Below are 15,870 nucleotides of genomic sequence, written 5' to 3' on the forward strand. Positions count from 1 at the left end.
TGCAGAATATTCTGTATGTTATTGTTTTCTTCTTAGGCCGTCAATTCTGAAACCACATGACATATTACGAAATTATTTAAACTTGTTTACGATTCGTCATCAATTAATAATAACTCGATTACCTCAACGGATTACTAGTAGCAATGGAATTTCCCAACTGGGTGCATAAAGTGAACATCTTATCTCTATCGACATTTTTCAAAACGAACAAAATGTTTATTATAGATGTTTTTTAGTGACGCAAACATTCTAATAAAAATTCAAAGAAAAACATTTTTTTATTAACATTTTTGAGAAATTTTACACTTTGACGGTGGCGCCATCATTGAACGTATTTATTTTCATCTTTATAGTATACTATGTAAAAAATGGATGCGTTCAATTTTGCCATATATAGGAGATATGATCATTTTTATAAATAAAATCAAGAATAATTTGTTACTCTTGTGCCTGAAAAGTTCCAATTTTCGAAGTTTCTAATTTTGCAGTGTCTACTGTAACAGCAAAATAAGTTAATTGGGCCATAAAATGAGAAATATATATGTAAAGTTAACTCGAAAAGTCCGTGGAGATTCACTGATTCTGTAAATGCACTTATTTTTATAAAAAAGAACAGATTTACCCTTTGATATATTCCCTTAATCTCAAACGAAATATCGGTGAATCTATTTTAAGAGATAATGCGAGACAACTTCGTTTATATATAGTGTATGTCGACATTTATTAGGATTTGAGCGAGCAAAGCAGTCTCATATGGCACAAAAGTCTCAATAATGTTTTGAAAATCTACTTACGATATTCGATATGGTTTCATGGAAGTTTGTTATAATATTTAGACCACCAGCCTCGTTCGGTATACAAAGACTTTTTATACATATTCATATGGATAATGAATTTTCAAAGCAAATGCACATGATAGTCGTTTGAAAAATATTAACATCTACAATATTAAGTGAAACTTTTGCACAAAATCATTGTTCATTAATGAAATTGTGCAAAGTTGGTGAAATGTAATCAGGCCAGCAAATGACAGTGATCATTGTAAACATTTTGCTCTGACAAATGAAAATAGAACACAAGAGTGTCCGAAGCATATGTCTTATATAAGTATATAAGTAGTAAATTCCTTGAGGTCGAGTAAAGTCTAGTCTAATGTGAGACGGTCAATTTTCGTTTTCCAAGTTTTGTAACACGTATTGTCTGTTTATATTTTTTTATGTACAATTGTACACTTTTCTCCACTTACATGTGCATTCTACATAGATTGATCATTTTAATTTCAATGAATGATTATTATTCAAATATGCAGTCCTTTGGAATTGGGTGAAAATATCAAAAGAAGACCAGCACTTCAAAAGACACAAAACAATGCGAAAAAAGATAGAGAAGAGAACAGCAACGAATTGAACATTTGCCAAGTGTATGTCTTGTCTCTATTTGATACATGAAGCTTTCACTGATTGTGTTCGTTTGCTACTCAATATAAATTGTCTATGAATTTGTTTAAATACACGCGGTTCGCATAAACAATATTCTCGCCGATACTTTGGGGCCTTCAACATCTTCGTTATCGTTTTTCATTCGGTTTTCATGAGCACACACAGTGGGTCTATATATTCGGATATATACACATACAACATACATACACACATACATACTGTAGCGGATTTTGAACATTTAACACAGACACGCAATCGTACGAACACCGTACAAAATAACTATAATCATCGAAACACAATATACAGCAAAAAACAACAACAATAACATTGATTCGCCGACTCACATTACATCCCGTTCAGCATTTTTTTTTGCTGTTCTCTGTCTTTCCTCTTCATTCGTTCATTTATCGTTCCCATCGCAATACGTCTATTATAGAAAATTTAAAACGGCACCCGTCGGAAGACTTCCATACGCCCAACGTGTATGTTTGTGTGTGTGTGTACGCGCTTCTCGCTCTCCGCACTCATGGGTAAGCGCGTTTCAATGAAATATCAACTTTATTGGCATATTACATACGGGCGAGATTTGAGCATAGAGCCCATGCTCTCGTTCTTTCTCTCTCACTCGCTATTCGGTCGCCACGCGTTGCTATGCACTCATGCAATCCAGCACCGCATATCAAATCTCTGGTAATTGGAATTTGTTTTTGATCATGTTTGGTGTTAGCGTATGAACCATGTAGACCACAACATATGTATAGGAAAGTCCACGCATTGAGCTTGTGTCGTCAAGTTACCGTATGGTTCCGTATTCTTTACCAAGAATTATTCATGAACTAAACCATTGGTTTCTCTTTTAATATCATAATTTTACAGCCGATGCGATTTTTTTTCGGACACATTCTCAATACCGTTCATCAAAGTACACCGCGTACCATTAACATACTATGTAACCATCAACAAAGAGGTACAGGTATATGGAATGGCTTAAATGGTTTTCGATTGCAGTCGCTCCAGATTCTATTCAAATGCCAACATTCATTATACTTACTCGAATGTTTTTCCACTGATAAGTGACTTTCATCATATCGATTTTTATTGGTAATCATTTCACTATCACCACGAACTGAAGCTAACGATCTTTAGCATTTCAATTCAAAGTATGTCAGATTTTATTTCGTGTGAATGTGTTTCCATTACTTTGTTTTCTTCTTCTTCTTTTTTCGCAAGCCTCGTCGAATTATTATTTATTTACATTTCACACAGCAACGTAAGTTTTGCATACAATTGCGGAATTTCGTAGTAAACGATTGTAAAATTCATATCATCGGTTACAATAATTAAGGCATTCACATTGCATACCATTTCAGTACGAATTGGATATTTTGGAATTTTTAAATGGTTCTCAGGCCTCCCTGCAAAAAAAAACTGTTCAGCTTCTATTAAAGCCATTTAAATTTTCATCATATTTCTGTCTTCAAGGCTGTTCAAGTTTCAAACAGATTCAAACCAATGTTTGTTTGCTTTTATGGCATTAAATGCCTTTTGTTTGATTTTCAACATAAAACTGGTCTTACTCATCCCTTAAAGTCAGCTTCAGACATGTATATTTTTGAAAGTTAAATGACATGAATATTGATAAATGAGACGTTGATATAAAATGAATTGTTTATTCGTGGGAAAATAAAAATTGATAAACTTAAATACGTATTGTAACATATTTCGATTGTATTATTGAAGTATTTCAAAGTTACAAAATAACGTGTGTTCAGATTATATTTAGAGTGTTATTAATTCATCTATCCATCATATTCACCGGCTAATAAAATTGTTGATAAATAAGAATCTATATATGAAGTAAATAGTCTGGCACATTTTTACATGGTGTTATTGAAGTCTCTGTTTCTATCTTACAATCTGAAGCTTAAATGTTTTTTTTTTTTAAATAAAACTTCGCTTCGATGCGCGATACTATTTTTTCGAGAATCAAAGATGTACCATAGAATTTATCTCAGTTCTTATTTACGAACAATATTTACTTTCAATGAAAACCAATAGCAACCAAATCAGAAACGTCCACCTCTGCTTTCAACAGAATATTATATCGTGCACTGCGAACGCCCCCTATACATATTCTTTGAATTACAAATCAAAAGCAGAAATAAAACTATAAAAATTGCGAATGTAAAATGAGATCATCTGTATTTTTTTCATCCGTCTCTCATTTTGATGGCTTCCCATTCAGACTGGCTTCTCATTCAGTTATTATGAATTATGAAAATGTTTTGCATTATTTCTACTTCCATTGTTCCGCGCGCCGAATAGGTTGGTTTTATTGAAATTTTTGCCGATGCTGTGTAAACATGTTTTCAATTTCATTATTTTTATTTGTTGAATATTATTATTTACACAACACACATGCATACGTACACAATACATTTTTTTTTTATTTCTCCGAACAATAGATGTTGTTTCTATGAGCTCATCATATATGAATACCTCGGAGGAGATTTTATTTTTGGGTCGATTACGACCAACTTAACACTCACTTGACTATGTGTATATAAAGGTTTGCGTCAATTCTTGGTGTATGTATGCGCGCGCGTTATCTTTCGTTAATTTTTCTTACTAGTGTACGCAAACAAATGTACACATTTTGACATGACGTCTATTTACACCCTTCACATGCATACCATATTTACACTATAGTTTTTTCTTCTTCGAGAAGTCTATTGTATCGTGTTCGACCAATGCACTGTACAGCCAAACGCATCGTAAGTCTCGTCATGGGTACCGTTTTATTTGAAACGAAGCATTGCACTTTGGTTTCGCTACTGCTTGCCATGGAGACGAATGAAAAATTCACTTGGATTTGAATCAATGTTGCACATATGTGCATATATATTGCATGACATTAAATTAGAGTGTTTCCCCCGAAACAACAACACACATTTAAATTTTGATTGAAATTGGTAACACATTTTATATATATAAATATATTTCTTCGATACTTGCCTTTATGGCTTTTCTCAATGAATGACCCCTTATAAACGATAGAAGAATAAATATTTATTAATGATTTATCGCAATAACTGCATTACACAGCAAATGTTAGTTTAGTCTTGCACGAATTAACTTTTAACCTTCATTCATTTGTAGAACATTGCTTTTAAACCCGAAAATTTATTAAATTTATAGTAATTATATGTATTCTTTACATATTTTATTATTCTCAATATAGATTACTTCAATAGTTTTTGTTCAAGCATTGGGAAGTGGAAAAACATTTCTATCAATTAAATTTGAGCTAAATTATTGAAAAATGTCATTTATATATGAACATTGGCTTTTCAAACTCTAAAACTGTATCGACAAGAAATTTAAATGACTTTTTGCATCTATTTTTGTGTTATTTTTATATAAATTGAGGTGATAATTGATATTGATTTGATTTCGTTGGTATTTTTAGTGGGTGTAGTTTTCAATTTTTTTCTTGTTATTATTAAACAATATAACGGCTACTTAATGCTTTATTAATAACTTTTTCCTTTCCCTCACGGCGCCTTCTCCGAAAGATGCACACAAAAAAAGATCAACTAACCTCATCGACAATATCCAATCCGTTTTTTTTGTTTATCGTTATTGCCCAAAAATGTCTAAATTTATCGTTGGTAAAAAGTATAAGAATCAAGTTGAATTCTACGAATTTCAAAAAATGATTGATTACACTTGAGACATATGGATCTAATCTTTCCACACGCGCGCAATAAATGTATTCATCATTGTATCGTCATGGTACTAAATCAACGTCATTTTATTCTGGAAGTTTAGTCAGTTGCATTAATTGAAAAAAGTAAATGTACACAATTTGAAAAAAAAAATTACTTAATTGGAATGTAGCTCAACTGTTTCATTTGTATTTGCTGAAGCGTGCCAATTTCGAAGTCAAATGATTTTTTTCTGTAACATTGTTTTCATAGTTTATTTCATATTATTTTACAGCTACGAGTTTAACAAAAAAATTGTTTAATTCATAAAGACAAAAGATCCATTGTGTAGGATATCTTCTAAAATATTTGAATAAAAATGATAGAGATAGAATCATGTTCTAGATTATATACCAAATGTATAAAAGGTGAAAATAGGAGCTTTTTTTACATCTCCATAAAAAGGTTGATCACATATTTAAGGTGTCATCATATTACACGTCACAATTAGAACGGAACAAATCGGATCAAAATGTTGAAATAAGTGAAAAAGAGAGAATTTTTAATAATTTAGTGTGTGTTTTGAAGCTCATTTTTTAAAACAGTGATTGGCGCTCATCATATGCCGTTCAATTATTAAAGATAAGTTAAGTTTTACCTTGAAGTGTGTTCAAGGACATGTTTTTAATAAAATAAACGGGTATTTTTGATGCAACTTTAATTACTCACTTTAAATACGCACCCATTTGTTTACAATAAAAAATACGCTGCTACAAATTATGTTTTATATTCAAGCTCAATTGTCGATGAAAATTGACATGTGTTTGAAAAGTATTAAAATAATGTTTACAAAGGGTAATCAATTACTACAGAATTCGCACCGAGTAGTTCATAATAAAATCGATATATATATAATTTTCAAATGACTAACAAATTCCGGCCAGTGATTATAATAAAAGCGCAGCTCACGGTGAGTATAGAGTAGTCTTTCGTTCACTTCAGAAGAAGTCCCAAGAAGATATTTACACCATGGATTCATATAAAAGATTTTATAAAGCAACTTTTATTTGGAATCGGAAAATGCTGACAGCGGTCGGCCACGATGTCTACGACAAAGACTTTAAGCCTCACATTGTCTCTTATGCAGTTTATCTTTTTGCCATTCTAGCGGTTTTATGCATATGTTATACCATGGTGTTTTATAATAATTTCACACGTCTGAACTGTACTTTTTTTCTATCAATTTCTGTTCAGGTAAATCTGGCGATTTTTTACTAGATTTTGTATATTATGGATAATATAAAATGTTAAATAACTTTGAATTTATTACTCTTAGGCCGCTTTCAAAATTTACAATGCTCGCTACAGTTTGGAATTTTCTACGAAGATTTCATTTATTAAACTCTTGTTTGAAAAGAATATTTCAACTAAATCGAAAGAACGTTTGTTGCTATTCGAGCGATTCGCATTTTATACCGACTGGATTGTCAAATTGGGTATTTTAATGTATATTGGATCTGCGCTCATGTGTCTACCATATGCAATATATATGTATATTTTTGAACACCAAAATGTACCATTGATTTTACTCTATATACCCGGCTTGGATGAGAATTCCCTGAGTGGATACTATATTCTAGTATCACTACAATTAATGACAATGGTTTTAGGCTCTATTGGAATGTGTTCATGTGATGTTTTTTATGCGCTTATTCTAACAAATGTTCCGATCATGGCTCGCTTGATCGAAGACGAAGTTCATCATTTGAATGTAGCTTTGGAAGAACATCCATACTTTTACCGAATATGGAAAATCCAATTTCGGAATATTTTGGTTATGCATCAAGAAATGACAATGTAAGCATTTGGTATTGTTTAAATCGAAATTCAGATCAACATTTTATCTTTTAAATTTTAGATATTTAACGGAGTTGGATCAAATTTTCTTTAAAATATGCTTTGTTCAAATCTCCACTTGCATGATAGCTGGAATTTCTTTATCCTATATTTCAATTGAGGTAATTTCGTTTATCAAACTAACGACATAAAATCGCATAAAATCGTCAAAATAATTTATTTTGATTAATTTTTACAGACACACTATTTCCAAGCATATGTTTTCTCTTTGTTCACTTTTGCTTCAATTTTCATCTTTTGCACATTTGGGCACATCATTGAAACTACGGTTAGTATATATAAACAAAAGTTTTCGAAAGAAATTCAAGTTTTTAATGACGGGTATTCATTAATTTTAATTCAATCTACGTATTTTTCGGAAGAATGATATAGCAGATGATGTAATTCAGGAGATTAAATGGAACCTAATGACCAAGCGCGAGCAGAAAATATACCTTCAATTGTTGATGCATGTGCAGCATCCCTGCAATTTGACAATTGGTGGGATCTTTCCACTCAATTGGCCGACCTGTATTCAGGTAATTAATGAGACATTTTATTCTTTTTATATTGTCTATTCAAACAATTATATCCTTTTCTTGTCAGCTTTTCAAATCAATTTATTATTGGATTAATCTACTAAACTCGCTGAAGTAATAGAAACAGAGGATATTCATTTTTGTATAGCTATATCCAGCAGCCTAGTGACATAGCACTAAACCTGTATTTTATTTCAGCTTTTATTTTATTTCAAGTGCATCAAAGAAAAAACATCAAACTATTGCAAGTATTGATATAAAAGCCTTTTTATCATTATCAAGTTTAAAATAAGTGAATTTAATTGTTTTTGATTAGCCATAATGCCATTATATTGAAAATTTCAATGAAATATCACATCAACGCACCTCAAGTGTCAAAATTGTTGACTTTTCAATTGATATTTTTAGTTGGGCAGGCAATAGCATAAAAATCTAGGGGGTAGACACCAATTCCTAGTATACTTAGTTTCGTATAGTATTTCTAGTACTGACCATGAGCTGAATAAATTGCATTGCCAATGTATTCTTCATCGTTCATCCATACGGAATGCAATAGAATCCATTGTACTTAATGAACACAAATATTTTATTTACAAAAATGCACCGTCGATTCTGTCATAAAAAAAGTATTGGCAATGTATTCTATATGGCACTGGTAATGTAGTGACGGATTTCATCCATATAAAAATATGTTGCCAATACTTTTAATAGGATAGAATCGACAAGTACATTTTTTCACAAATATTCTTTTATTAGCCACTAGTAGCTTATAATATGCTCTGATTTTAACCCCTAGATAAAAATACACGTTCTTTTTCACAATCTTTTTTGAGATTTGTTATTTTCTTTTGGCCGAAAGTCATGATTGAAATAAATAAATAAATAAGACATTTGATCACTTGATAACATCATGCTTTTTCATTTGATATAACTTCCCTCTCGATAACATTTTGTCAGTCTACGTATTTCGGATGGATATCCATCCGAGATATTTTAGAATATCTGGATATTCAACGCAACTGCACAGCGCCAGAGCTGTGTGCGTCGCAAATAGAATCTACGGTATGTCGCGACGTATATGTGTATCAAGTGCCGCACGTACACAGTCACACTGTGTCTGTATTTTACGTGTAGCGACATACCGTAGATTATATGTGTGACGCACACAGCTCTGGCTCTGTGCAGTTGCGTTAAATATCCAGATATTCTAAAATATCTCGGATGGATATCCATCCGAAATACATAGACTGCATTTTGTGAACATTTCCAAAATTAATAATGCATTGTTTTCGAAATAGACGGATGGACAACTTAAATAATTATTTCTGGCAAAAATAATCCATTTTTAATTTGCATTGAATCAGTGTTTATAGTCTTGTAAAGCCGGTGATTAAGTAGTATTGTTTTGATATTATTTAAATCCTTATTTAATTTTTAAAATAAATTCTTTGAAGGACATGTTTTGCGATACATAATGGTGTTAGATTCGCCCCATAATATTACTTAGTTTTAATTACATTGAACGTACACTGTTTTTTTTTAAATGTTTCATCAAAATAAAAGCCTTGATTCTGGAAATTATACTTTATTAAAGATCAATTATCGATGAAAATCAGCACATGTTGTAAATATGTATATTGTTTACAAAATGTTGAAAAATGTAATAAAATCAATATACGAGATAATTACTGAAAAATAAATATGACCATCGACATTCGACCAACGATTAGAATAAAAGCATAGTTCACATAGCTCTCATAGGTAGTTCGTCGTTGACTTCAGAGGAAGTGAAAATTAACACCACTCGCTCAGTTCATCATCAGCCGCTATGGACTCATATAAACGATTTTACAACGCGACTTTTATTTGGAATCGGAAAATGTTGGCAGCAGTTGGCCATGATATCTACGAAAAAGACTTTAAACCTCACATTGGCTCCTATGCAGTTTATTTTCTCGTAGCTTTTATGATTTGTATAATAGTGTATACCATGGTGTTTTATGATAACTTCACGCGTCTTAACTGTACCTTATATCTTACCCTTGGTATTCAGGTAAATGTACAATTTTTCGTTTTCTTTAATATAATAATAAATTCGTTAAATTGAATTTGTTACTCTTAGGCCGCTTTCAAAATTTACAATGCACGCTACAGTTTGGATTTTTTGAAAATGATTTCATTCATTGCACTCTTGTTTGAAAAGCATATTTCTACTAAATCAAAAGAACGTTTGTTGCTATTCGAGCGATTCGCATTTTATACCGATTGGATTGTCAAATTGGGTATTTTACTGTATATTGGATCGGCGCTCATGTTTCTACCATATCCAATATACATGTATATTTTTGAAAACCAACGTGTACCTTTGATTTTATTCTTTATACCCGGCTTGGATGAGAATTCCTTGAGTGGATACTGTATTCTAGTATCAGTACAATTATTTGTATTGGTTATAGCTTCTGTTGGAATGTGTTCATGTGATGTTTTTTATGCACTTATTCTATCAAATGTTCCGATCATGGCTCGCTTGATCGAAGACGAAGTTCATCATTTGAATGTAGCTTTGGAAGAACATCAATACGATAACCGCAAATGGAGATCTCAATTTCGGAATATTTTGGTTATGCATCAAGAAATGGCAATGTAAGCATTTGGTATTGTTTAAATCGAAATTCAGATCAACATTTTATATTTTAAATTCTAGATATTTAACGGAGTTGGATCAAATTTTCTTTAAAATATGCTTTGTTGAAATCTCCAGTCTCATGATTTCTTCAGTTTGCTTATTCTATGTTTTAATTGAGGTAATTTTATTTATAAAACTTTTCTACGATCAACTATAAAATCTGTGAATTTTGAAAAAAAAATATTTTATTAGACAAACTATTTCCCGATATACACTTTATCTATGATGACATTGGTTTTAATTTTCCTTTTTTGCACATTTGGGCATATTGTAGAACTTACGGTTTGTATACCAAGCATAAGTTTTCAGATTTTTTTTAATACATATATTTTTTGATAGATCAAGTTTAATTCAATCTACGTTTTTTGGGCAGAATGACATGGCAAACGATGTAATTCAGGAGATTAAATGGAACTTAATGACTCAAAATGAACAGAAAATGTTTATTCAATTATTAATCAATGTTCAGCAACCTTGTCTTTTAAGCATTGGTGGAATCCTTCCACTTAATTGGTCAACATGTGTTCAGGTAATGAAATACAGATATTATTTATTCCAATTATTAGTATTTAATGATTTATTTAAATCTTTTCCACATCAGCTTTTCAAATCAATTTATTATTGGATTAATCTGCTGCATTCGCTGAAGCAATAGAAACATAGCAGATTTTCAATACTGAATTTGCTCGACCTCTGATCCGAGATAGATCTTTTATTAACAATTAACATTTATTATTATGAATAATTCAATTTTGAAAAATCTTATTGCTTAATATTCTGTATAGCGATTTTAATTTAATGACTAGTATACACAGACTAACTGATTAGCCCCTCTGACACCAACTAGCCAGTCAATTGGTACATTGTTGATGGGTCCACGATAAATGTAGAAATAATTTTTCCGCAAATCAAAAATGTCCTGATTTTAAAAGTTTTTTTTCGTTGAAAAAAAATTTATTCATTCAATGACACCCCCTTTGCACATTCTGCGAATAACAAAGGCAGAAATAAAACTTTGAAACTAATACACAGCACTACAATTATGAAAATCTTTTGTATTATTTCTTCTTCTCACCAAAATACGTTGATTTTATTCAAATCTTTGTGAATGTTGCATAAACAAGTTTTCAATTTCATTTTTTTTTTTATTTATGCAACGTACACATTTTCTTGGTAAGTGTGTGGTATTGTCTACATTGTCCAAAACAATGGATTTCTTGTTGTTTCTAAGCGCTCGCCATATATGAATGCCTCGGAGGAGATTTTATTTTTTGGGTCGATTCATTAAGTTGGTCATGTTTGACTATGATTATGTGAATGTATGCGCCAATTCCTGGTGTATTATGTATGTTCAGCGATTTCTTTGTTGTTTGGTTAATTTTTCTTACTAGTTTACTCAAACAAGTGTACATGTTTTGACATGACATCTATTTACACCCTTCACATGCATGCAAGTATACAATATTTACACTATTGTTTTTTTCTCTCGAGAAGTTTATTTTCTATGCATTGTACAGCCAAACGCATCGTAAGTCTCGTCATGGGTACCGTTTTATTTTAAAAGAAGAATTGCTCTTTGGTTTCGCCACTGCATGCCATGTAGACGAATGAAAAATTTACTTGGAATCTGCTTGAATAAATATTGCATGACATTCTAGATGACATTAAACTAGAATGTATCCCAAAAAAAACAGAATTGAAATAGAAATTGATTACATTTAAAAACAATTTGTTTGATTTATTCATTTCATCTTTGTTTTCAGTTTTTATTTTCTTCATTTCAATGGCCTCTTATAGTATAAATACTAAATACTAATACATCATTGCATTTGACATTATACAATAAATCTTCGTCGTAGTTTAGTCTGATTAACTATTGATATTTATTTTTTGTTTTCTTCATTGATCACTGGCTTAGAACCCGAATATGTATAAGCTACAATTATGTATCCTGTATGTATCACTTTTTTATAAAATGTAGATTACTTCTAAATTATTTCCTTCTTAGAGATGGAAAATTATTTTTATCAATTGTAGTGGATTTCCTTTATAAAACTGTATCGGCATGAAATTTTACGTTTGTGTTATTTCTGTTTCGTTATCTCTTAAAATTTCTCTGTTGGAATGTTAAAAACGTATGGCATTTCTCATGTAAATCTAAAACTGAATTGATATTTTCTAATTGATAATGATTTGATTTGATTTGATTTGATCGGTATTTTTCTTATAGGTTATAACGTATACTGTTTCACGTTTTGTTTTTAATTATATTTTTTCTTCTCATTATTGCTCTGTGTTTCGTTTACTAAATTATTTCTTTTTGCTTTCTTTCAACCTCAGCGCATTGTCTAAACTATACATTCAGAGAAGAGAGCTGATCGAACTTCATCAACAATATCCAGTCCATTTGTATTCATCATTGTTGCCAAAATCACATCGTCAGAAACATTCCTGAAATGGAGCATTGTACACATTTTTGAATAAATTTGTATTTTATTCTCAAAAATCACTTTCAACGTATAATTTACTCACAAAACTTTTGCCTTGAAAATTCCGTTGAGATAAATCTTTTGAATATAATCCTTGATTTCTCTAGCTGATGAACCGGGTAAACTTCGAATGTTTGCAATTCGATATTTGACCGCCTGGAATGGCATTATGTCACATAGTTCGTCCCATTCAAACAAGGCATCGAATCCCACCGTTTCGGTGTTTCCGTAGTCAACGTAAAAGACCTATTGCAATGCAAAATCGATTAATTTTTATTCTTCAAATAAAAAAATATTTCCACTTACTGTGAATGTGTGTTGTTCAACCTTTTCCACCCGTGCGCGATAAATGAATTGATCATTATATCGTGACAAAATCAAGTCGTTTACCTCTGTAAAATTGGTCAGTCATTGATGTGAGAAAAAAATGTAGGTGCAAAGCCAAATTTTACTTACTTGGAATGTAGCTCAACTGTTTTGGTTGTAGTTGTTGAAGCGTGGTGAATTGGTACTCTTCAAATTCTTTGTAGCGTTCGGTGTATTGAACGTACATGAATTCAGCGTCGATAAAATGCATTGGAGTTACTGATTTCTCTTCGCCTTTCATTGGAACGGGAAGCAATTCTGTTTCAAATAGATTCACAAAAACATTCAATAGAATTTCGGACTTTCAATTATCAATGTAAACGAAAAGATGCTATTACCCCGTAGAAGATGTGCTTCGATGAGGTTGTTTTGTTTTTCAATATTTGTCCGGTTGATAGTTTTTGGATGGGCACCTGTTTCACATGGACATGAATTTGAAATTGGTGTTGCTTCTTGATTTCCATTCATTCGCTTTTCATCGTTCTTCGTTGGTGATACTCTTTCTGTCAACTTTACTTCTCCGTTTGCATACTTCATCGCGAAATGGTGTATGTAATGTTTTTCATGTTCTACGGCTGGAGTTCGGCGCACGATGTTGATTGGAATTCGAATCTGTGGTAATGGTTTAGGTTGACGTGGTGGAACTGGTGGCAGGGATTTTACTGCCGGAGATGTCATCTTTGGTGGTGAAACTGTTGTTGGCTTTGTTTGATATCCATTTGCAAGTAGTGTTCCTGCTGGATGAATAACTGTATTCACCTGGTAACTTTTTGACGTTGACGTGGCTTGGTGTGCTCTTTGCGCATGAAAACCATTAGAGACAGAAGTTTTGGTTGTATGTGCGGTTTGCGGTTGGTAACCGTTCAAATGTTGTGGATGGACTTCTACTTGAATGTCGTTGTCGTCCAAAAATGGATTCTGATTCACTTGACGCACCACCATTGACGCATTTTGTCCTGGTAGCTCTTCTTCTCTATCAGCCATTTCCATGCATTCAATAATTGACTTTTGCAGTGGATCATCCTAACATGATAAAGAAATCATCCAAATAAGTGTAAGTATTTCCCTGATTTGTATAATAGCTTACCACCTCAAAACCATTTTGTGCTTCTGTACACAGTTCAACTTCAAGCATGTTCCTGTAAAAGTTCGTTTTGTATTGATTTTGCTTTAAGTTTTATGCCTAGCTGTAAATTGGCAATGCTTCAAAAATGACTTACACATAAATATCCATGATTTTCACTTGAAACACCTTTTTGTATAGTCCACTGAGAGAATGCACCAGTTTGCCATCGATCTAAAATTAGAACCGGTAATATTTTGTGTTATCACAATCGAAACAAACGGTGAATGCAATTGTATTGTTTTACGCTTGTGAAATGCAATTGTACCTTTTCGATTCGAGATAGCATTGCCATTGGAGGGATTTGTTTTGCTTCATCAGTCAAGTTGTATTTGTACACGTTTGGAGACACCGAAATCATTTCACCAATGTCAATCAATCGAACGCGAATGGTCATGCCAGTAGCCTGCGATAAGCAATTACAGTTAGTTTTGTTTATATTTCGATATGAAGGACAAAGAATGTAACTCACTTCTGTGTCAATGCGAATGGCACGGAAAAATTTCAGATTTACTTCCAATCCGAAAATTTCACCGTAGTTCGGTATTCCCTCGAATGCTGATTTCACATAAGGTTTGAAGTTTTGAATCATTTCTCTGGCAATGTTATGAATAATGACAAAATGTAAAATAGTGATAACATAACCTTATTTCGATTGTAAATTATGCACAGCGGCCGAAAAAATACCGCCAATATTATCATTTCATCTCCATAAACTCGTTTAAATCGAGAAAATATTGTGCATTTTCGTTATATACTTACTTGGATTGGTCTTGAATGAAGCACAGTTTTGATTCGCCTTCGAGTACATATGAAACCATGCCAAAGAATTTATCGCCAATTTGATAAGACGATAAATCGCCTGCCCAATCTTTGACTCGTAGGCAGATAGAATTCGGCGATTTGGCCATAATGTCATTGTAAATCTTTTCGTCAAGCGATGACATCAATGATTCGACAGTTGAATTGAACGCTTGCAAAATGTCGCAAACAATGGACATCATTCGAATTTGTCGCTGTATTTCGTGGATATTATTCGAATTCATGACTGTTTCGTGAATTTGACCAATCTATTTCAAAAAAAAAATCCAAAATGTACAAGAAAGTTGTGTGTGCGTCGTTTTTGATAAAACTGACATCAAATATGGTTGACATAAAAAAAACAACAACTTACGAATTGATCCAATACTGAAATTCCCGTCACTGATTTTTTGCTTTCGCGACAAAACATCGTGCGATAGATGTTTGTCTCTTCATTGAAAAATAATTGCATGGCGTTTAATACTTGCTCTTAAAATGGTTTATTTCTGCCTCCAAAACTGTTTGTATTTTCTAAAAATGATTTTTGTTCAACTGTGTGATGCTATCAAACTGCGATGTCACCGCTTCGATTGCTAATTACTTTCTGTTATTCACTTGTGCAACAAATTCAAGCCGATGTTGAAATACCGCTAAGTTGCGTTCTTTCTAATCAGATGTACAACGATAAACTGCACAGACGTTTTTGGCAACGCGTGAGAAACACCATTCAATGTGACAGTATGACATTAGGCTCGCAGTTCGCTCAATTTGCGGTGATCAGCGTTGATTGTGACTTTTCGAGCCAAATAAACAATGTGAATCAG

General features: G+C 32.2%; 1 protein-coding gene across 2 annotated transcripts; it reads right to left on the reverse strand.

The window, feature by feature from the left end:
• Positions 1-12,024: 12,024 nt before the first annotated feature.
• On the reverse strand, positions 12,025-15,843 carry LOC116342832. Of its 2 annotated transcripts, none has more exons than XM_031770598.1 (11): positions 15,420-15,843; positions 15,008-15,315; positions 14,718-14,841; positions 14,514-14,651; positions 14,343-14,419; positions 14,213-14,261; positions 13,461-14,145; positions 13,213-13,380; positions 13,063-13,148; positions 12,800-13,002; positions 12,025-12,718 (listed from the first exon to the last, which is right to left on the reverse strand). In XM_031770598.1, the coding sequence occupies exons 1-11, from the start codon at positions 15,516-15,518 to the stop codon at positions 12,616-12,618; spliced, it is 2,040 nt and encodes a 679-aa protein (XP_031626458.1). In that variant the 5' UTR covers positions 15,519-15,843; the 3' UTR covers positions 12,025-12,615. The 2 variants fall into 2 exon arrangements, with proteins under 2 accessions (XP_031626458.1, XP_031626457.1); XM_031770597.1 differs by having other exon boundaries at positions 14,210-14,261.
• Positions 15,844-15,870: the final 27 nt, after the last annotated feature.

Source organism: Contarinia nasturtii, unplaced genomic scaffold, assembly GCF_009176525.2.
Source record: "Contarinia nasturtii isolate CC-2019 unplaced genomic scaffold, AAFC_CNas_1.1 Cnas_scaffold_928, whole genome shotgun sequence".
NCBI classification, from domain to species: Eukaryota; Metazoa; Arthropoda; class Insecta; order Diptera; family Cecidomyiidae; genus Contarinia; species Contarinia nasturtii.

Bases quoted from the DNA above. Each gene is read 5' to 3' on its own strand.
- LOC116342832 (XM_031770597.1), bottom strand. From the start codon at position 15,518: ATGCAATTATTTTTCAATGAAGAGACAAACATCTATCGCACGATGTTT. The intron at 14,262-14,342 runs GTAAGTCATTTT...GAACTTTTACAG, and splicing joins AAAATCATGGATATTTATGT to GAACATGCTTGAAGTTGAAC. The intron at 13,003-13,062 runs GTAAGTGGAAAT...GCATTGCAATAG, and splicing joins TTGAACAACACACATTCACA to GTCTTTTACGTTGACTACGG.